Source organism: Lates calcarifer, linkage group LG20 (assembly GCF_001640805.2).
Source record: "Lates calcarifer isolate ASB-BC8 linkage group LG20, TLL_Latcal_v3, whole genome shotgun sequence".
Taxonomy (NCBI): domain Eukaryota; kingdom Metazoa; phylum Chordata; class Actinopteri; family Centropomidae; genus Lates; species Lates calcarifer.
In genome coordinates, this window is record NC_066852.1 from 21520757 (window position 1) to 21544898 (window position 24142).

Below are 24142 nucleotides of genomic sequence, written 5' to 3' on the forward strand. Positions count from 1 at the left end.
GCCCCCCTGAACCTCGTTTCTACACATCTCCACCTCAGCTGCCTCGATGTGAAATGACCTTTATGGTATAATGAGCATGAAGGTACCTGCAATCATAAATTTTATGATGAATAGTATATTTTACATTCAGCCAAAACTCAGCTTACTGCAGTATTTGCTTTCAATGGTGAAATAAACTATAGTACAGAACAAAAGGAAGAAAAGTTTGCAGCTATAAACAGAATTTGTGTGTGTTTGGGAGCAACTCTTTGTGAGTTTGTGTATGTGCATGTGTGCTACGGCGACACAGCACTGAGGAACAGCACCATAGAGATCAAAAGCCCTTGGGTGGGTATATTTCTACCTGCTGAGAAGGAACCCCCCTGCAACCCCAGGCAAGGCGTGTCTCTGCCCTCCAGGGAGTCCAGTAAAGGTGGCACAATGAGGCTCCACCCTTTAAAGATCAACACTTCCTCTCCCCTGTTGGCTGGATTTTGTGTATGTGTTTTATTATTTGATGTGGAGCAACTGATCGTCAGGATAGAAAGATAAGACAGGAACCAGCTGTTACAAGGACACTTTTCAACCCTATTTTTTCTGAAATAGACATTCAATGTATTTGCCTTTCTCTCTGTTATTAAGAGCAACAATAATTAGAAAAAATATTAAAAGACTCTATTTAAGTAACTAATTTATAATAATTTCACATCTTTATACTTTGCCAATATCCAACCACCAGGTTGTACACATTTGTCTGCAAAAAGTTTTTGTAAGGAAAGGAAATGAATTTAAAATACAAGTAAATTTAGTTTGAGCACATATTCTTATACATGTAGGTCACTGTACGTGTATTTTTTTTCATTTCTACTTAAATATGTCTGTTAGACCAAATGACCCTGGTTTGTTACCTGGAATGATGTTGTGTCAGAAAGAGATTATTGCCCATTATTACGATGTTTTTAATATTGGTCTTAGATCAGTAAAATAGTTTTAATAGCATTCCTAAGTAAATGACAGCAGAGGCAGATGATGAAAAAGAAGTAGTCTTCATTGTTAGTTGCGGAGTCTGATTTTCTGGCATGGGATTCAAATCATGCACAAGGGATCCACAGGAAATGATCCATGCCTGCTGCGGATCATTTCCCAAGCAGAGGACCTAACCCAATACAGGCACACATTCCTCATAATGAAGATGACAGCCAATCATGACTTCAGTATTAACATGCCACACAACATTGTTGACTCTCTTCTTCAGTCTTATAACAAGGCTGATTTGAAGAATCTTCTCAGCTCACAGTTTGTTCTGTGGTGCAAACAGATAGACATGGTGCATTTCTGACAGAGTAACTGCTCAAGGCATCATGTGATGCATGCCATTACCACCAGTAACCACAGAGGTACCCAATCAACCAGGACTGAAATCATTTGGTGGTGCTTTATTTTTTGTGCTGCTTAAAAAAAACTAAAACTATCTGTGCAACCAAACTCTGGTCCAAAGAAAACAACCTCTGCACAAACTACCCTGAAATTAGCTGTTTATAGTCACGGGCCTCCTAAACCACAAAGAAATTGTCATCTCTGCAAAAGAAATATCAAACTCCTTTGGCAGATTTCCACAAAATGTACTGTTTTCAAGAGGAGGAATTCTTTGAATTAGAATTTGGATGTGTTCTTAGTCATGTCGTCTAGTAATCAGAAGGTAAAGTAATCAGAACCCCTAACTGCTCCAGGTGCTGTGCCTATGAATGTGTGTGTGAATGGCTGCATACCCTGCAAAGCCCTTTGAGTGGTCAGTAGATTAGAAAAGTGCTAATTTAAGTCTATTTAGCATTTATTTGCCTGAGTACACATTGATACTCTACTTAAAATCAGTTTTGATTAAGTATGCAGCGATTTCATGGTGAAATGTTGTTAATTCACACTTCTGATGCATGTATTTGTACCAACCAGCTTTCTATAACTCTAACCTCAGAAAACTTGATCCAGGTTAAGCTGATGGGAAAGCTCAGCAATTGATCAAGTGAACCTTGAGTTGTCCTGACTGAACCCCCATTAGTCGTGTCTTAGATTTTAAAGAAAGACTTTCAACAGCCCTCAGAGATTATTGTGTGTTGTATTAGTGCAGCTGCAGAAGGAAACAGCAGCATCATTCAGTTTTCTTGTTGAGAAAAAGCAGAGAACCAGCAGGTTTTCTCTATTTGATTCGATGCTCAGGTCAAATGTGAGACGGTCCAGCATTGCATTGTGGTTGGCTGAGGTGACCATTGGTGCAAAAACTGGTTTCTGTGGCCTTCTCTAAGTGCTGCGGTTGTAGAAACCAGTCTGAAATAGTGAGTCACAAGAGAAGCAATTGCTGGACAATTGATAAAGCATTTGTCATGGTCAAACCCCACCCATTTACTCCATTCACTCTGCAGCTTATTTGGCCACATACTCTTGAGCAAAATAAAACTGGCAATAGAATAAACCCACAAATGCAAAGCTTAACATCAAAAACCACTTATAAAATCTTAGGTGTTGATAATGATATTCCTAGCCATTTTTGGGGTTTATTGTTAAGGTCCTCACAGGTACAGTAACATCAGTGAGAGCGACTGTGTAAAAGTTTGTTTTCCGGCATTTTTTCTCAGCTCAAAATTTGCATACAATACTCACCTCTCAGATCCTACTGTGTGTACACAATCTAATGTATCCAGTCTCATCTGCATGTGATTGTCACCTTCCTTTATTCTCTGTTTGTGCTGGCTTTTGAGTGTCTGAAAAAAAAGAAAACACATCCTTTTTATTTACAGACACATGCATCAACCTGGCATGGACCTGCTCACTTTGTTCTCACAAGGCACTATGAATGTAGACAAAGGGATATGAACAGCATATTTCCAAATGTTATACATTATTGTATGTCTTATGCCACCAGGGGTTTCCTTGATGTGTGTTTTATCTGGAACCCAGTGGTACCGGTGAGCTCTCCGGCTTTGAAGAGGATGTATCGATTGAACGTGAATGTCAGATGGATCTCTGTAAAGCGGAATCTCATGAAAGACTCATTGTAATGAAATAACAGACATTTGAAAAGAAAAGAAGGCGACACACACATTCACATGGATACCTAACACTTGGGAAACAGCAATGGTAGTTAATCCATCTCAGTGGTGAATATACTTATTTAAACACTTCAGTCACAAATTCATTTCACACATTTCTGAGGCTCTGTAAATGATCAGTGAAAAAAAATAGACGCACCGCTCATTTTCACACCACCCTCTGAACAACATTAAAGGGTGCGAATGTCTAATCTGTTTTTCATCTGTTTCTCTCTCCTGCCTGTCACCTTATTGTGGACGTTTTCTTTGCTTTGTATCCACTGCTTCTTGTCTTTTTTATTTATTAATTTTTTCCTCACCTGTCTGTATCTCTCAGGCATTGGCACCCAGGATGGCAGCGCTAAGAAGGAGGAGGATTTCAAGGGTAAGTCCCAGCGACAGGTCCAGTTCAACCCGGGACAGACTAGAGCCACATGGCGGGTCCGAATCCTGACTGACGGGAAGTACGAACAGGCAGAGACCTTCCAGATTTTGCTGTCAGAGCCGGTGATGGCAGTGATGGAGTTCCCTGCCACAGCGACAGTGGAGATCCTGGATCCTAATGACGGTCAGTACTGCTCATGCAGATTTCTGTGCAGGTTCATTTATTAAACTTGATTGGCAGCTTGACTAAAACAAAGAGATTATAAAGAACTGAGATGTAGTCTATATTTATTGCTTCTGTTTTACACCACAAACACATATTTTCAGTTTTCTGCCCCCTGTTCCATCATTAAAAATGAAAATCAAGCGCAGCCTCTATGGACAGACAATATGCAAGATTGAAAACACAAGTTAATAAAATATACCCAAAGCAGAGGTGTTTGTTTTGCCCACCTGAACAGACAGATGTGTGTGCAGACACACTGAAGATTCTGACATTTATAATGCACACTACCAAGCAGAATCCCAGCTGCCACTCAGGTATTCCTGCTACAAAGCAACGAAAAGTACACAACCCTTTACCATATATCACATTCGTTGTGTGAGGCATCAGTCAGCTCGGCACACAGAATAAAGAATTGGCAATATAAACATTGCCTACTGTAGATATAGTGTCATGTCAAATCTGCCCTCAGGCAAGGAGGGGAGATATACTTTTGACAACAGCTAGAAGAGATTTGTTGTGATGTTTATCTTTTTGTCAGCAGAATTTGTACTTCTTAAAACCTGATGATACAAGTAACAGCATAATTAGACTGATGTGTTTATGTTTTTGACTATTATCATCAAGCCTAGTCAGAGATTACCAATGGATACCTCTCTTCTAAAGTACTTGCATTGCTGTTTATGTGCAAACATTGGTCAAGCTTTAATGGTTGTGTGCAGAAATTGTCTCACACTAACACACACACACACACACAAATGTAAGTCTTTCTCCCTGCCATTTTCACTGTCCTTTTTCTTTGTGTCTTTGCCTGCAAATTGAAATGTTAATGGAATATTGAGTAGTGCGACAACCTGGCTGCTGTGCTCCATCAAGGCTAGATTTACTCTTCTGAAGCTTTTACATTAAGTTTTCTGTATGCATTACTCCTCTCCTCAATACAACTTTTAAGTAATAATAGATGTGCAACAAAGATGGAAACACTGAAGCTTCCATTTTGGTGACACACAACAGCTGCCATCATCACTCTCTCTCTCCCTCTCTCTCATTTATCTTCTTGTTCTCTCTCTTCACCACATCTTGATCTCTCTCTCTCTATATCTCTCTCTCTGCCCCCTCACATTCATCCTCTTCAATCTACCCTCCCCTGTGGGTTAATTATGGTGTGTGTGGAGGGCAGGGGCTGGTTTGTTTCCTGTCATCTCTGGGGATTGTCTAATGTGACAGAGATGTGCCACTCTGTACTCTAATGGGCCAGTGAAGCTTTAGCTATGCCTGTGGCGTTAGCTGTTCTCCAGCTTCTTTCTCTAATGATGAAAACTGGCTTTGTCTGGTCCTCTGGTTAGGCCTCCCTAGAGGACAAGTCAGCCAGGCTAATATCAGCTTTATAGGAGGATAGTGGATCGCTAAGATTTAACCAAAAGTGGTCCAAAATTAAGGAGACCATAACAAGCAGAGTTTGTTCTAACAGCATGGAGTCTTTTGTTTGTGCGCACAAATGCCTGGAGCTCTTCTATATCGTTTTCTTTCAGTTGTAAGAATTCATACTCTCCACCACTCTTCTGTATTGGCCTGTTGCAACTTTGATTAATAACGAGGAGTGAGCTTGCCAATGGTACACCCACTCTCAGCGCTGCAGCAATAACAAACTTTTTTTAATTACAGGGTGTGACAGCCCGGCTTTCCTCCTCCAAAACTTTATGGCTTTCTTTCATAGTGTTTATAATTCATGCACAGTGCTGACTAAAGATGAAGGTGGTAGCCTGCTGTTAGACTGTTTGCTGCAAGCAGCAGTAGCATCTTGCCATTGTCAGTGATATCTTTCTTGCTTCCTCTACAGCGAGGACACTATATATCAGTAGAGCTGTTACTCCACTGCGTTTTACATCAAGGTCATCCCACTAAATGATGAAGAACTGCTCTCTCTGCTGTAATACTCCTGTGTGGCACCACGAGGGCAGCTGCAGTCGGTTCCTCTGTAATGATGGGAGCTTTGTCTCAGTTAGGATGTAAAATCTGTTGACTAATGTAGGGCATAGAAAACGAGGAACTGCACCTTGTGAGGCTGCTGTGACACGGTTTTATGCTTTGTTTACGTACATAGCGGTATCGACTTTAGGCCTCTAGAGGTTCATTTGTTTTACACCTACAGTTACATTTTAGGTATTTAGCCGATGGGCATAACCACCATTACCATAAACTGGTAATGAGTAAACTGTGCACCTATCACAACAACACCCAACTGTAGAAACAACATATTCTTACATCCATAGAATATTCATGAAATTATCAATAATGGAGAAGCTCTAGGCGTAGAAATAAGAGATATGTGTTGTGTTGTTTTTTTGGAACGACAATAACAGGATCAGGTGCACTATTTTAACTATTTTAACACCCTCTGTAAAAACATGTGTGTTTTTTCTCCTCATTAATTTTTAAAAAGTTTTTTCCTCCAGGACGTGAACTTGACCCACTTGCCTGAAAATTTGCTTTTCTACATCTAGAGTGGATTTAAGGGCAGTAGAAGAACGAAGTGTGAGGTGAAATGTGAAAGAACTGTGAGGAGAGGAGGTGTGCAGTCTAAGTGTGGTGAGGGAGTGAGAGAGAGAGAGAGGGAAAACCAGGGTGTAGTGTGTGTGTGTGTGTGTAGAATAGGTAAGTAGTGGACCCTAATCCCCTGCTATGAGCCCCTGTACCCCCCGGGGAGTGACAAATTGTGGGCACAGACAGAAAGGAGATATGGTGGAGAGGAGAGAAGATTGAGAGCAGAGAGAACGATTTAGAGAGTTACCATAAGAGAGGAGAAATGTTTGACCCCCTGCAGTGCACAAGATTGTCTTATGTTGATGACTTCATCCCCTAAGAGTCATGTCAGGTTTTGATCTCTTTTTACGCTAGGTGTTGAATCAAACACTCAAATCTGTTCTTCTTTTGTTTGTTTGTTTTTTTCTAGATTTTTCACGTTGCAGCGTTTGCCTTTTAATGCAAAAGTTTCAAGTTTTAAAGTTTTTTTTTTTGCACAAACAAGCCACAAGTGTCTTGATAGTTCCCATTACTCATTCACTCATTCATTCTCTCACACAAGAGAGTGTGGGGGGTGGGCTCACAAGAAGATCTGGGACGAGCCAAAGCTCAGTCCACTCTGTATTTTTATTGGTCCCCGTGCGTCTGTGTGGAAAATAGCTCCAACATTTATTGTTTCTATAATGCCAGTAAGTTCTTTGCTGTGATAGATGATGCTTTCACTGGCTCTAAGTCTCTCTCTCAATCACAAACTCCTCTCAGAGATGGAGAGAGGAGTGGGGAAAGAGAGAGGGAAAATAAGAGAGATGGTTTGGCTGACCCCTCTGTGTATAGAGCAGTCGATGTGTGAAACTCCCAGCTGATTCGCTCTGTGGGATGAACTGAGAGGCTTGCATGTGTAATTGTCTGCGACACACTAGGTAGTGAGAAAAACTTCCGGAGGGGTCTCTTTGAAGAGCACCTCTGGTTGCATCAAACTGAAAACTGTGATGGAGAGTTATTTTTGAATATGAATAAGCACACTGCAGGACCACCACTTCAATAGATCCGTGAAAAAAAAATGTCAGCTGCGGCTCACTAATGCAGAGCCAGAACAAAAGCCTGCACCAGTCCTTGACGGCCTAATGTACTGAGGACTTTTTGTGCTGATTGTTATACATATCATTACCCTTTTCTTTTTTCCCATCTGACTCCCCACACTTATTCCCTCCTCTCTTCCAAAACAGAGTCGACTGTATTCTTCCCTGAACAGATCCACTCAGTGGAGGAAGATGTTGGAGAGCTTTTCATCCCGGTGCACCGCAGTGGAGACATCAGCCAGGAGCTCATGGTGGTCTGCTACACACAGCAGGGTATGGACTGGCCTTTTTTCACCTCATCTAACCCATTTACCCTCAGCCTACCTTGTCTGCCTGCCTGTCTGCTGGCTCAATGGCTGACTCACATATATTCACATACATAATTAAAGTGTTTGAGGTATAGATGGACAAGTGAACATAATCCATTTTAATCGATGTATATGCAAACATTACTGATGCAAATACGCCGTAACTCAGATTTAATTGTTGTTAAGGGAATTTAAGCATTTAAAAGACCTTTCAGTTTATTTGAGAATGATAACAGCTTTCATTTTTTTCTCTTTCCTGGTTAGCTTACCTTTCTGTTCACATCTGTGAAGAGTCCGTTTAGATCCACTTAATGCCATTATATATATTGTTATAATATAATGTTAATATATCAATTTAAGTGGTGGAGTGTGAGTAAAACAGTGCACTGGGAGAGAGGCAGTTCACACCACATTTGCATTTTCACAAATGAAAAGTAGCAGCATAAGCTCAGTAGTATCACATTAGCTGTTAACCAGTGCCCTTTCCAAGTTTTTTTACAGCAATATATTCAGATCAATGGCGTGCTTCCATACAGACTCCACAGCAGCTCCACTGTGATAATTCAAAAGACTTTCAATTACTAATTTGCAGGTTTGGGTGAGAATGTGTAAAAAGTTACAGCCTGTATGTCCACCTCATGCGTTTAAATCCAGAGAAATAGATGAACATTAAGCAATAATGCATTCACTGGTTAGACTAATGAAGGTGCTATTGTTAAATGTCAAAAGGCTTTAGAGGCAACACCACCGGTTTCATTTTGAGAAAACCTGTGGGCATGGTCTGTTCCTATTCTGTTCTGATATTAAAGCTAATATACTGACTGACCTGATTGGCGTGCTGCAATTAAAGGTCAAACTTCCACAAGTCATGGTGGCTACTTACAACAGCCTGAATTTTATTTAACTGAAAGGGAAAAATGCATCTTATTACTGATTGTCACAAAGTCTGCCTGCATATTTTGATGTACTCAACCCCCATGACCTTTCTAAACTTCATCACAACAATTTTCACATCAAATTCAGCTAAATATGAATATGTATATGAAAATTACTACTTCAAATGCAGTGAATCCATGATAGAATAAAATGTGTCTGAAGCTGATCACTCAGTATTCCTAAAATAAGATAAGAGATGCTATTTGAAAAACTATTACATGTACTGAGGGCTCCAGTTACAATAACACTATGTTTTAATTATGTAACTTAAATCATTTAGATGTTTTAAAAGTGGGGCATTTTTAACCCTTCCTTCCTCCCCTCCTCTCCTCTCCTCGCCCTTCATCCCTCTGAAGGATCTGCCTCGGGAACAATTCCCACCACCGTCCTTTCTTACTCCGACTACATCTCCCGCCCGGAGGAGCATGGCAGCATCCTTCGCTTCGACAAGGGTGAGAAGGAGAAGCAGTGTCGTGTGATGATCATCGATGACTCTCTGTATGAGGGGGAAGAGAGCTTCAATGTCACACTGTCGCTGCCTGTCGGGGGACGTCTGGGGACACACTACCCTACCACCAAAGTCAACATCTTGGAAGACATGGATGATGGTAAGTCATGCTGATTGTGATAATGTGTGTGTCTGTCAGTCAGTAGGTCATTAGTTAGACCTATTTCCAACGTGTTTCTATTTCCAATGATCTTACTGTGAATGTTAGAATAACCTTATAAAGAAAACTTTGCAGTTCTGGTAACTCTGGTTAAACACTTTTTCCCTTCGAATGTGATGTACTCAAATCACACGGATGAGAGGTCGTAGTGAACTTTGCAAAAGGCATTTTGTCTCCAAAGAGAGGCTGAGAAGATTCAATTTATTTCTGCTCAGAGTGTGTATGTGTCTGGGTTTAAAGGATAACTGTGGTATTTTTTTAACCCGGGCCCTGTTTCTGGGTGTAAATGATTGATAGAGACAAAAATCCTTGGAATCGGTGCATCCTTGACATGAATAAAAGTACCTCACGAAAACACAAACAAACCAACCGATCGAGGCAGTAGTGGTCCAGGAACCCCTGTGTTCTGTGAGGTAAAATAACAGTTTTTGTCAATGGAGTCTGGTAGTGATGTATAGCGACGTTTTCTCATTAAACAACTCAAAAGGTCTATCTCTGTAGGAAACCTATCCATTATGTTGTCACACACATATAATAACAACCCGAGCCTGTCAGTGGCAAAAACAAACACTTTAGCAGACGTACTTTAATTCAGACCAGTGCCCATTATGGCATGGGAAAATAAGGCAATACAGAAGTTGTCCATTAAGATTAAACAACACATGCATATATGTAGATGCACAGTTGCATATAAACACAGTTTGTGGGTTTGAATTTGCAGCGCTAGAAGTTCTGGTTTTTTGGATCTTCGCCAGCGCCTTTATATGACAGAGATTCTCTCAATTAAGTCTGTTTACAAACTAACTGGGTGTTGAGACACGCAGGATAAGAGTTCTGAAAAGACCCTGACACAGACCCTGCACCTGCAGGAGACAGGTGGATTAAAACTCCCATCTCACTGTCATTCAGACTGTTTTTAATTACAGTCGAGACTCACACAGGAGTCCGGTGGGACTACATTATCACACATGTCCCTGGTCTGCTTTCGTGTTACAGCATCGTATGGACAAAGCAGATTACATCTTCTGAAAGGCAGAGAAATGTGGAGGAGATTTATCTTGGGACAGACAAGCCTGTTGGGAAATACCTATTCCAATCTACAGGCGCTCTCCACCATCTCACTATTCTGCATTGATTTACTTTATAGACTCAGAGAGATTGAATATCTCTCCTCAAGGTTTTTTGTTAAATGCCATGCTATAGATTGTTACAGTAAAAGCCATACTTTCCTACTAGACATGACGGAGCAGTGGCGTAAGAAATTTGGGTCAAATACCAGCAATGAAGCGAAGGGTTTGATTTTACATCATCAAAGCCACATAGATAGTGTGAGGAAAGTTTCTCCTGTCCTAATGCAAACTGTGGCTGTCAATGTAAAAGGTTTAGAAGCTTGTCTATTGATCTGGCATCTAACTAGACCAATGGAAACTGTTAGTCCAAGTAAGACTCACAGCACCACAGTGCTAGCCAATATTTTAAGATGAACTCTGATCAGCAGATGAATAAGTAAGTCTAATTGAGTTACATCTAACTCAGCAAAGTATAAATGTCTTCTCCTCACCGGCTACAATGCTTCAGATGTATAAACACGAATATGCCCTGATTATACTTGTTCATCCTTTCTGTTCAAGTGTTCTCTTACTTTGTTAAGTAGACTCTGACCTTATTATTCACCATGTTCTGGAGCAAGAAATTAGCTTCTACATTTAGCTGTCATCTTAAATACTGTAAGTATAGAGGAATGAAAAGGAAATGTTCTTCAGGCAGTTCTGAGGCAGAGCAAGGAGAGGAGTTATTTTAAAATCCTTTACTTAGACATATTGGTTAAAATTCCATGTCATTTTGACCTCACAGGTTCTTCATCAGGGTTTAAATCATGCTTTAAATAGACAGACACCAGAATTTTGCATTGCATAATGTAACATATTACTACAGTTTCCTCAGCCTAAAAATTTATTGAGGACTGTTTTCCTTTCAGAAAACTCTCACTCTTTCTCTTTGTTAGCGCCTTCATTTTGTCAGGCACTGTTAGTATCAGAGAGAATAGTGTCAGAGAGGACCTGTCATGGTATTGCCAGACTGCAGACTGGGATAAATAAAACAATGAGGACTTACAACTAGAAACTCATTTAGGGATACAAACAATTGTGCCAAATTGAATATGTGTGTGCGGAGGCATCAGGGGGCTAGTTAACAAGAAAGCATGACACACTGTCTGATTGTTAGTAAATTGTCAGAAGACTTCAGTCGTGGTGCTGAGTTCAAAGGAATGGAAATGTGTTTGTGAAAGCCCAACTCCGGCGAGAGATGATGTGTCATTTTTAGCCTCCCAGAGGATAATACACCGTCTGCCACTGCTCTAATACCTGCACCCAAGCAGTCAAACCGCAGCCTCCTTCGCTTTTGCTCAGCCTCAGCTCGCCAAGGAAACAAGAGCTACAGCGCTCCGTGTTTACTTGTGTACATGGCTGCCTGCGTCGACTCTGCGTGTGTGTGTTTGTATGTGTCTATGCCTGCACACGCCAGGTTAACATTAGAAGTTCTGCATCGAAGATAAGTGGTGAGAAAAAGCACTTGAACAACTCTAAGTGTGACTGCTGGTGCTCTCTCTAGCCCCATTTTTCCTTCCCCCAGGTCAAAGTCAAGTTCAGTCTGCTGTTCTCCTTCCATCTATTTCTCCACCACCACTTTCTCTCTCTCTCTCTCTCTCTCTCTCTCTCTCTCTCTCTCTCTCTGCTCTCTCACACATGCAGCCTTTCTCTCACTTTAGCTGAAAAAAAGGCCCAGGGGTGTCTGCTAGATTTAGTACTTTATCAGATTAAACTCTACAGTACCTGTCTCCCTGAGTGTCACGCTCCGCATGGCTGCGCACACTGACTCAAAGTGAGTGTTGTCATCTCCTTGTACCCTGCCAAGGAGAGAGGACACTCAGGCTCTCTCAGTCGGATACATATGGCCACAGCTGAGTTTGTAGAATTGTAGATTAGCCAAGAGTGTTTCTTGGAAACCCAGTCCTTCATTTCAGTATTAGGGCAGCTTTTCTGTTGATCACACTCCCGAAGCAGCAGAATTGATCAAATGTTTGTACGTTATGCTCTTGCTATAAATAAATACTAGGGCTATTTTCCACTTTAAGGTGGTAGATTGTAGCAGACTTAGAATTAGAGCAATTTTGTTTCACCTATCGTCATTACAGAGCAACATTCCATTCTTACAATAACATAATTTTTACATTCATGCCATTGTTCACCTTGATTAGCATACAGGGCAGCAAATTGTGGCTAGCCCCTTCTTCCACAATTCCTTCATTTTCTCTCTGAAACTGATGAAACTGATTTTTAAAATGAAAAGAAAAAAAGGAATGAGTTTTGTTTCATTTTCCAAGTTTTTAAAAGCCTGAAACGTTAGAACTGTCCAGACGGCACAGATGAATAAATAACTAATAGATATTACCATGAAACTTCCTCAGCTATTTTCTTACATTATGATAATAATTTTTGTATCACAGGTTTTCTGAAAACTTATGTTTAAATATGCAAATGAGGCATAATCAGAAATAAAAAAAAATCCAGGACAAAAGTCTGAACTTTGGATACAGCCAGGTTCAAAATTCTTGTTTTATTTTGTTGACATATTAGAGTCAAAGGTTTTTACAGAGGGGATTTTGGATATCTCTTTTTTATCACGCCATGAATCAGAAAATATTGCCATAAAAATAAGCCATACAACCATAAAAATCTATTTTCACCATGTTTTAGGAATAAAATGTTAAATAAATCAGGTTATGAATGATATATGAACAAACACCCCTGTGAAAACCTGAATATCAGTGGGAATAAAATTGGAAAGTTGGGTGTATGTAGGTGCTATTGAAGTGGAGATTTCGGGCTCAGTTTGAGAAAAAAGTAATTTTAAGAAAATGGCCTTTAAAAATATATACTGTTATTTAGATCTACAGATGCAGATAGACAAAGTGTAGTAAAACAAACACCTAAATGTGTATTTTGGATGTTTTCTGAGAGAGGTCTAGCCCAAAATCTCAAAACTGACGATTGATGGTGATTTTTTTTTACCTGCCTTCTTAATCATTGCATGATCCCTCACATGTATGAATTTTAACCCCATGCACCACTGAGAAGTGTATAACATCAATAAAATCCCCAGAGGTTCCAGGGTTATATTTACAGACACATTTGTAAGGTCTTATTAGTCACCACCCTCCAAAGGCAGAAGCCCTTCTTTAGAGGAAAGCTGAGAATGCTCTGTAAACTGTATTTAAAGGTGCAGTGACACACAAATAGCTAGAGACACCCACACACAGTAATTATCACAATTTGGCTTTACACCTTCCCCAGCCCTCACACATGCTCCAGAGTGCTAAACCACAGGCGTGGCCCCGGAGGGAAGAGAGGATGCAGTTCTCACTCATCAGTCATCACTCAACTCCCCCTCAATGTGTCAAGTATTTGTCGTCCCGGGAGTAGTTGGGACATGTGTGAACGCAGGCATGTGTATTAGCGCTCGAGCAGAAGTTTCCTTTCTGAGCGTCAAAAGAATGTGTGCCAGATTGGTTACATATAGTATTTACAGATATGCAACATGTTTCCGGTGTTATTTCTGAAGCATTAATGAAACAGTATAATCAGCCAAAAGCAACACCTTTACTGGCCCCCACGCTGTTTACCTGTGTATGTGGTCAGATGTTTTTAAACCTCCTACACAATCTGTAATTTGCCTTTTACTCTGCCACTGTGTAAATATAGGTGAAGCTGACTGTGTAGGAGGAAAAGATATGAGAGAGACAGATGCACTGAGGAAACAAGTCTTTAGATGGAAAGGCTGCATTTGATGTGTGATATTCACTGGATATTGTCAAGTTGAGAGTTAAAATGTATCTTCAGTATTTTGTCTCTGTCCCTTCATCAAATACACTATGCATAGCTTTTGTTATCTGGCCCAGTTAAAGTATATAAATAAAATATGAAAGTTCATACATCAGTTAAATAATATTCAGGAAGAAAAAACCCTCTGGACTGCTGAAGTGTTTGATCATGACACAAAAAAATGATAATACACGTGCTATTTTTGGATTATATGCCAGAATGTAAGAAAGGATCTGGGTGAGAGAGAGTGGCAGCTCAAAACGGAGAGAAGAACTTTTATTCTGTCAGTTTTTTGGACTTGACAGGGAGGTTTGTGAGAGATGAAGCTGTCAAATACACATTGGACTGCCTCCACTTTGCTGCCTCAGGAAACAATGCCAGTTCAAACAAGCCTTTGAGCAGTCTAGGGGGCCGCTTTCTCTCTGTCTCACCATCTCACTATACCACATTCAGAGAAAGAAACACACACACACACACACACATATGAACACACACACACACACACACACACACACATAAGCCTTGTTTTTCTGTGCTAACTTCATCTTTTTTGTTGAAAGTACTTAGCGGTTTTTGTCAGAAGGATGATAACAATGAGGTTGGATGAGAGGCCAAGAAAGGTTGAAAGGTCAGGCTCCCCTGCAGTTTAACTTCAGACTAATGGGCTGTCGCTGTTTGACCTCTGTGTTCAGCTGCTGGCTTTACAAATGAATCATGTCAGACTGTGGGTGGCTGCTAACAGGTCTAATGTTACCGCAGGTGTATGCATAAGAAAACACTGAACAAAAAGTAAAGTAACAAAGTTGCAGTCGTGTGAAGTTGAAGGCCAGTAAAAAGGTATTTCTTTCTTCGCTCCCCAGCCCCAGTGTTTTACTTTGGAGAGTTAGAGTACCACGTGGATGAGAGCGATGGATATGTGGAGGTCAAAGTGTGGAGGACGGGAACTGATCTGTCCAAGACCGGCACAGTCACTGTCCGCTCTCGCAAAGCCGAGCCCGTCTCTGCAGAGGGTAAGATCATAATTTACCAATGAGACCATCTCTCTGCACTCTCTATGTTTACTCAACTTCTTATCATTTACATTTTGTCTAATCTTATCCTCCTCTCTGCCCTTATCTCCAGCCGGTATTGACTACGTGGGCATCAGTCGTAACCTGGATTTTGCCCCGGGTGTCAGCATGCAGACGTTCAGGGTCACCATCCTGGACGACCTTGGACAACCAGAGCTGGAGGGGACAGAGAGGTTTGAGCTGGTCTTACGTATGCCAGTGCAAGGCATCCTGGGAGAACCTGAGAAGGCCACAGTCTTCATCAATGACTCAGTGTCTGACTGTACGTGATTTGATTTTCTGTTACGTAGAGTCTGTCTCAGCTCTAGTATGAATTGTTTTATAGCCATCCTAATAGCGTCTCTCTGGGGGTGTGTGTTTGTTCTACACATGTGCAAGAGTTAGGATTAGGGTTAGAGTTCCAGTGTCGGTAAGTAGTCCCAGTTTGCATATGTGTAGAATAAACTGGGTTTCTGGTACAGATTGGGCAGTGACAATGCAAAATTCAGACACTAAGCATGTTAGCATATTGACACTAGCATCTGAGCGCCAAAGTACAGCTACACAGAGCCCTCAGTCAGACTGTAGATTCTTTTTAATTGCATATTTTCATCTCAAATGTGCTATATGAACAAAGTTAACTGATATTAGTGAAAGTAACTACCCCAAGTATTGAAAAAAATATATAAAAGACTCAGAATGTACTAATGTCTCAGAACCATGTTTTTTCAAGCTTGTCATTACAACTTCTTCAACCTCATGTTTAGCTGCTTTTGTAAACACAGCAGTAATTTTGTCAAACTTTACTGTTTTCATAATTTCACAACATTCATAACCTATGTTCAGTCAGAAAAAAACCTTGTTGTGGCAGGTATGTTATTTGATTTGCTTTTTAAAATCAACTCAGTCACTTAAATTCAGCCCAGACAGTGTGGAGGACATTATTGCTGCCTTTGTCACATGTGATGATCTATCCTGTTGACTGACAGTGCCAAAGGTCCAGTTCCGTGAGCCGTTGTACACTGGAGAGGAGAGTGATGGTCAGATCACAGCGACAGTGTACCGAAGTGGCGACATCAGACACAAATCCACTGTTCGCTGTTACACACGTCAGGGCTCTGCACAGGTCGCCTCTGACTTTGATGAACGGCCCAACACAGATGCTTCTATTATCACATTCTTACCAGGTATATCAGAAAAGTACACTGCGCGTTTCCTTTCCTTTTTTTTAATATCTTGCCTCAAGAATTTTACACCCTTTTAATTTAATAAACAGCTGCATTTCCATTTTTTGTCACAGTTTTTTTGCTAAATCAACAGTGCTGTGCAAGGGTTTGCAAGTTTTACTATGCTCCACACCTTATCTACTGTGCTGTCACAGTCTATATTTTTTATTTATTTATTTGCTAAATATATTTTAACAGCTTCCAAAAACTCTAGAAGAACAGAGAAAACCGGAGGATAGTTACATGTTGTATGTTGTAAAAAGAAAAAAAAAAAATCTTATCCTTTTTTCCATTTCAATGTTTTTGACATGTCCCGTCATCACCATCTTGCTGTATATTTTAGGCGAGGCGGAGAAGCCCTGTATTCTGTCACTGGTTGATGACACGCTGTACGAGGAAGGAGAGGAGCTGCGGTTGGTCCTAGGCAACCCAAAGAGCAACTCACAGTTTGGTGCATCAGTGGGGGCTCTGAATGAGACCCTGGTGAAAATCAAGGATACAGCTGACAGTAAGTGAGATGCAGAGGGGAGTCGGTGGTGGAGGAAAGTCAGAAATTAAATATATAGTAAAGTAAAAAGTAGTTAATCAAGTCTTTTATTTAACGGGATAGTTGAAGAGGTTTGGCTGACAAATATGAAACATATGGTAAATGGAGAGGACGCCTGAACATATAATTGTCATTAGCGGTGATAATTAAAGCAGTTGTAATTAGGTTAACCTGTATAATCAAACAATGTGTTAGCATCTTATTATATCTTTGTCCTTTACTGTGCACCTTAGAACCCATCATCCGCTTCTTGGAAACCAAGTTCAGTGTTAGTGAACCGAAAGAGGCAGGTGCCGTGGCAACTGTGAGGGTCCCTGTGGTGCGAGTGGGTGACACATCAAAGGTGTCAGTGGTCCGTGTTCACACCAAAGACGGGTCAGCTGTCTCAGGAGAGGATTACTACCCCGTGTCTCAAGGTAAACTTTACGCACATTGTCTTATGGCTCTCAGGCTTAAAACTATAGTGTGACATTACGATATTAAAAAGCTCAAATTGGATAGAAAAGGGCTAAGACAGAGCAGGCATTTTAAATCAAGTTGCAGATAAACAGCATTAGATTTTTTTAAAGAATTTACTAACTGATCAGGAAAGAGCTGAAACCAGGGAATGCGTCCAAAAATACCAGCATGTTTGCAAAAGTCAAGGTGATTTGTACAAAAAACACAGCTGTAGCCCTTGTTAAACATTGGCTTGCTGTCTTCTTCTTCTTCTCTTTTATTGGCATGTTAGTGCTTTATGATGCAAATAATTTGATGATGCTGCACCGCTAATGGTCAAAAACGTTGCAAGATGCATTACTTTTGTTCTTACTGGCCATTATGCATTTCCAGCAGCTTGTAAGAGAAGTTTTGACAAGTGTGAAACAAGGCTCCCTATATGGATGTTAAGCTAATGAATATGGGTGTAGGGATTTATTTGGGCGTGGGTCATTGATTTCTAATTTCATCCCAAATGGGAAAAGGTTATTTCTTCAATAGTCCAGCGGAGGGTCATGTAATTTTTAATTGAATTTGTATTCTTCATGCTTTGTCAGCAGGGTGAAATCTTCTTCTCTATCCACTCAGCTTTCAGTTCAGTGAACCTTTCATAGCTTAATCAAGGCTTGAAATATTTATGTGAATACATTCAGTCTATTCAAATCATACCTGCCTACCCACCGTTCAAGTAGTGCAAATCTCCCAGCAGTTTTGAATCATTCAGCGTTGAATTTCTCATTTTCTACAATATTTTCTCAGTGCAGCACATTTCTAATGCAAAGCTCTATTACTTACCTCGCAAGGAGATGGACCACCTTTGGCACTATGCAAATAGAAACCTGCAATGGTTTTTAGCAAAGTGATATATTCCTCTGAAGCAATAAAACATCAATTGGGCTTAACTGTGGGGCTTTTCATTTTTTTGTGTAAAACTAAGCACAGGAAGAAAGAGAGAAACTTGCCCTTGATGTCACCTGACTATTTTATCAGAATGAATGCATTGCTCTTAATGATGATCTGTTTGGGCTGTATTGTGTGTTTTGTATGCAGTTAATGAGCTACATCCCAAACTGCTTTTTCTCTGGTGTTCGTGTGTGTGTCTGTTTGTGTGTGCCCAGACATCGAGTTCAAACAGGGGGAAAAGGAACACATGGTGGAGGTGGAGGTGTTATTCGACGGGGTCAGAGAGATGAGGGAAGCCTTTACTCTCCACCTGAAGCCTGATGAAAACATGGTGGCTGAAATTCAGGTCAGGAATGCATTCATGCCTTAACCACCACACAACAATCACACAAAATCCAAACAGACAGTTATGGAATTTCAGCTTGATGAAAAAGTAAAGAGATAAAAAAAACTTTTACTTTTTTTATGATTTGACCCATATTTATTCAGGTCAGTTCCCCTGAGATCAGGGAGATCTTTTACAAGGGTGTCCCAGCCCAGACAACAGCAGCACTTAACTGTAGTTGCAGCCAAAAGAGTGATGAAAACATTTCACAATAAATAATAGATTATCTAAGAAAAACAGAGCAGGGATCAGAGGAAAAGAGGCAGAGAGAGAAATGAGAAAGTAAAAGCCAAGAATCAACCATGACTGTGAGATTGAAAACACATCCAGATCCCAGTCATCCTACTGATAGTGATTCATGGTGTCAAGTAGTTCTCATTAGTCTTGAATCTCTTTTTCTGGAACAGGTAACCAAAGTGATAGTTTACATCGAGGAGACCAACAGCATGGCTGATGTCACCTTCCCTTCCTTGCCTCATGTGGTGTCTCTGATTCATTACGACAATGTCGCCAGGACACCAGACAACCTCCACCCACCAGCCGGCTACCCCGTCATCTGTGTGACGGTGAGTCAAACTAAGAACATTTTCAGGGACAGAAGCAGCTTTTGGACATCTTTGGATTTGAATTGAATTGCTGGCTCTTGAAGAGCAGTACACCTGGTAAACTGTAACTTTAGAGCATGTTTTTGGCTTTTTGTGTAATGGGGCAGCAGGACCTAATCAGGACCCACATCCTTTGGGAGTGAAGGGCACACTGTTATCCCTCAGGGCCCATATTTTTCTTCGACCAAAGTTAAACTGTCCTTCCAGAGTTTGCCAGTCTGTCCTCAAAAGACACATTACACAGTTTAGTAGGCCACAGGCCTCGTGCTATAATACACAGGAGAATCACTTCCACTCTTGAATACAGGCTCAGTGAGACACTTAAATGGATTTTCCTGATGTGTTAAGTCATTTGCTTCTCAGGTGACTGCTAGAGTATGTGTGGCTCTGTATGTGTTTGTGTGTGTTTGTTTCACTGTGTTGTGGTCAGCTGCGTAGGAGGTTCCCTGGGAGGACAAAATGAAGTAGTCTTGTCAAAATTGAAGTGTTGAGTGCAGCATGAGGAGGCACAGTGTCGACAGTCTTAAAAGGATATCCACAGAAACACTTCAAAGCTTGCACCACCTTCTCATATCTCTTTCTTTCTAATTATAAAAAAGCTACTTTTAAGAACTCAAATATGAAAACATAGCACAGTGAAACATCTGGATTTCCTTGGCAACAGTCACTTACTCGTCTGTATTCTGTGCCTCTCTCTCCTTTTGTCCTCCGGCATCTGCTGTATCTTTCCCATCTCTCTCTGTTGTCCCTGCCCACCCGCCCACTCCTGCTACGTTGCTTATCCATCCCCCAGGCCTGCAACACAAAATACCCAGACTACGACAAGACGGGCTCTATCTGTGTCAGTGAGCACATCAACAACACCTTGACCCGCTACCGCTGGCTCATCAGCGCCCCAGCTGGCCCCGATGGCGTCACCAGTCCCATGAGGGAGGTGGACTTTGACACCTTCTTTACCTCCTCCAAGATGATCACTCTGGACTCAGTCTACTTCCAGGCAGGCTCCAGAGTCCAGTGTGCTGCTAGGGCTGTTAATTCTAATGGGGATGAAGGTTTAGAGCTCAGCAGCCCCATTGTCACTATCAGCCAGGAGGAAGGTGAGGACAGAACAATGAACATCCGTCTCTATGTCTTATGTTGCCAGTTTGAGGGAATTAAACAGGGATTTGGACCCATGTTGCAAGGATAACCAAAAGGGCTTTGTTCTCTCTAAGCATCATGAATGTTCAGGAATAGAGCATTTTAAAGAACAGCACCCACTGTAGAGTACAGCTGCATAACAAACTCATTAAGGAGAGATACACCTGCGAAACAAGAATTGACAATGCAGCTTTTTGGTCCCATGTTGTTGCTATCACTTTGTTTTTCAGCTATTGAAGACTCCTGAATTAAATGATAAACAGTGGTGGAGATGTATTCAGTGGAGATGCCTGCATTAAAATGTTACTAGATTGAAACACATAAGTATCAGCAAAACTAACGAGTGTTAGAGGATTAATTATCATTTTCCTGTCTTATTAGAGTTTGTTTGTTGGTTTGTTTGTTTGTTATTTAGACATTTTCCACAGTTTCTCTGGAAATAATGCATGGAGCTAGACAGATGTGTAGGATTTACTGCGGCCTTTTGACTTTCTGATGCATTAATGCATAAGTAGACATTTACTGTTGTCGTTGGTCAGGGTGGAGCTAATTTGTATGATTGTCTATGCCATCACCTAAAGTAACTAAAGCTGTCAAATGAATGTAGTGGAGTAAAAAATTCAGCATTTCACTCTGAAATGTAAGAGTAGAGGTATAATGTGGCATAATGGAAATACTCAAGTATCTCATATTTTTGAACTTAAGTACAGTACTTGAGTTAATGGACCTAGAGTGATCATTTAGCAAACTAAAAAGTGATAAATATCTTGTAGAACAGACAGACACAGCGTCGCAAAGTATTCTTAGAAATATGGAAATGACTACTTGACTCAGTAAAACATGGATTTATTTTTCATAAGTAATCAGCTGTAGATACAATTGTAGCCATTCAGTTCATCCTCCAAAGTGCGTCAGTCTGTCCTTGTGTTCAGAATCTCTCTTCTCTTCTACTCTGTCATATAAAGGTATGTGTCAACCACGCAAGATGGGGACTGTTGGCGCCGAGCCTTTCTCTGCCAAGCTACGCTACACTGGAGCAGACGACCCGAAACATCCCAACCTCATCAAAGTGACTGTCACCATGCCTCACATAGATGGTAGGTAGGAGCTGGAGGCAGGACTCGTACCACAGATGAAGTGAAGTGTAATGTAGTGTGTGTAATATTCACGTCTAGGGATCCTCAGGAGCGTGACAGCCAGAATATAGATCTTGCAAGGTTGCATCGAACCCCACTGTCAAAAACCCTCCAGCACACCCGCTACTTAACATTCCCTCCTTGATTTTTAATCAGTTTCCTTCTGCCTCGTCTCCTCCAGGTTTCCTTCTTCCTTTTTTTCTGTGGCTCCCCTGCTTTTCTTTTCATTACTCTTCTCCCCTTCTTCTCTCGACTATTTCTTTCCTCTGAGTTTTTGAAATAATCATTTCTCTCAGTTCACATACCAAACATAGTTGGACGCGCTCAGGATCACATCGTCTCTCTCTGCCTCGCAGGCATGCTTCCAGTAATCTCCACTCGACCTCTCATGAACTTTGACCTGACTCTCAGTCCCGACGGAACCCGCGTCGGAAACCACCGCTGCTCCAACTTGCTCGACTACAATGAGGTCACCACTGGTTACGGCTTCATCACTGCTTCGACGCGCAGCCCCGAGAGCATGGGAGACCCAGCGCCCTATCAGTTCAGCAGCTCCCTGCGGGGGAACAGCACGCTGCGCTTCTACAGAAACCTCAACCTGGAAGCCTGTCTCTGGGAGTTCACCAGCTACTACCATATGTCTGAGCTGCTCACTGATTGCGGAGGCACCATAGGGACTGATGGACAGGTGCGTGTGTGTTTTTGTGCGTTTCTGTGTGCATATGTCCACAATGTAAAAATTCCAATCTAGGGTTTGTATGTACATCTGTTAGACTGTTAGCCTTTATGTGTGTATGTGTCCACCTGTGTGTGTTTTTGTCTGTATGTTCAGTTTATTTACAGCCGTCTGAGTGAGAGGGACATGCAGACAGAACGGCACCGTATCTGTTTGCCTGCGGCTCATTCAGTGCATCTTTGTGTGTGTGTGTGTTTGCCAACTTGTATCCCACCATGTGATTGGCAACTTTTAGTGTGCATGCACACATATATACACAGAAATATGCACACTCAAACAAAGTATTGGCAGCCTGTCAGTTACTTCCCCTAATGCTTAAAACTGTTATCAACATGGAGCATTAAGGCTTAGACTCACAGGAAATCTGTGAAATCATGAAGGGGAAAAAAAAACATAATCTGAGTAGTGGATATCTTGAGTGCGCCAACATCCTGTCAAGGTTAAGGGTGTAGATTTTACTTACCTATCAGGCAACTTTGCTCAGTTTTTCTTTTACTGACTTGCTGGTATCGCAGTAGAGTTGAACGGAAAAGTCAGACATTGCTGTGAAATCTTGGCGTTATTGTTCGCTGTCAATTACACCCAAACAAACTTCCAATAGCTGCTTGCTGCTGTTGCATCACTGCAGCAGATGTTGCAATTGCTGTCTGTGTTGTATGCTGTTCAGAGCTGCAGTATTCTCCTGCTTCTTGTTGTTATTGTGCATTAGGAAACAGACCCCTGCTCCCCTGCTCATGTCCTGCTGCTCTTTTGTGTTCCACCAGCCTTTGATCTGCGAGCTTGGCGTTGCTGATCAGACTGCTGAGTGCATGTGTGGGTTTGTGCGTGTGCCAGAGAGAGGGAGATAGAGAAAAAATAAGAAATTAATTTACTTGTCCCCAGTCACTCACAGCAAGAACAGCTAGCACACATAGTTACACATGATGCCCGTCATCCACAAGACCACAAGTCCACTTCATTAAGGGAGATCACTGTCACACTGTCACTTGGATAAGGGCTTTTTTTCCCAGAGTGCCAAAAGAAGAAAAAAGAAGCAGACCCAGCTCCACTGGGGTGCACAAATCAAAGAGCAGAGAAAGAGTTAGATAATTCAGTTATCTCTGAAGAACGAAACAAAAATTATGTTTAAAAAAACATTAGATTTTGGCTATAATAAGTTGAATTGTTTTCTTTGTCCTGGGAGTACATGCATTTCAATATTTCAAAGCTTGAACACACAAGAAAAGTAAAGTATGATGATGTTTCAGGACAGTTGAAAAAAAGCTATTGTAATTTATAATCTCAAGGTGAACAGCTTCTATATGAAACCCTAGGGCTGAAGTAGTTTGTCTCTCAATTTATGGTCATTTAATTTCTCATTTGGCTCCTGATTCAGTGATGCTATAACTTACTCTACTGAGACTTTATAGATACCGTGGTGTATACAGGGCAGACTGGGTAATGAATTACAGGTCTTTGGTGGAGATTCTCTGTTTGCGAAGATATCAGTCTCTTACTATAGTGATACTTTGTTATGTTAGAAATGTTGTTTTAGAAATAAGATTGGATGTTACTATAGATGTACTCAAGTCTCGAAGAATGGTTGATCGGAGGAGGGAGGGCAAAAGGGTTGATCGGAGGAGGGAGGGCAAAAGGGGATTTTTTTGTACTGAAAACATCTTCTGTCAAATTGCTTGCTGTCAAATTGCCAGTTAATCTCCTGCCCAGTTCTCACTTTGGTAATAGACTATGCAAATTGACACATGTTTTCACTTCAAGTCAAACAAAAATAATAATAGTGCAATTTCAGTTGGTTTCTAAGACAATTTCCAGGTTTGTCAAACTCGTGTAGGCACATAGGTCGAATCTTTCAAGTCATGCAAAATTGTTGAA

General features: G+C 41.1%; 1 protein-coding gene across 1 annotated transcript in view; it reads left to right on the forward strand.

Annotated features, from left to right (window-relative positions):
• frem2a (FRAS1 related extracellular matrix 2a) overlaps positions 1–24142 on the forward strand; it is a 57743-nt gene that overhangs the window by 27134 nt on the left and 6467 nt on the right. The window contains exons 4-16 of the mRNA XM_018692539.2: positions 3400–3630; positions 7419–7544; positions 8872–9123; positions 14927–15076; positions 15189–15398; positions 16105–16302; positions 16685–16849; positions 17122–17304; positions 18484–18614; positions 19061–19219; positions 20052–20355; positions 21364–21495; positions 21891–22222. Coding sequence (XP_018548055.1) covers positions 3400–3630; positions 7419–7544; positions 8872–9123; positions 14927–15076; positions 15189–15398; positions 16105–16302; positions 16685–16849; positions 17122–17304; positions 18484–18614; positions 19061–19219; positions 20052–20355; positions 21364–21495; positions 21891–22222 — 2573 coding nt within the window. The remainder of the gene's footprint in view (positions 1–3399; positions 3631–7418; positions 7545–8871; positions 9124–14926; positions 15077–15188; positions 15399–16104; positions 16303–16684; positions 16850–17121; positions 17305–18483; positions 18615–19060; positions 19220–20051; positions 20356–21363; positions 21496–21890; positions 22223–24142) is intronic.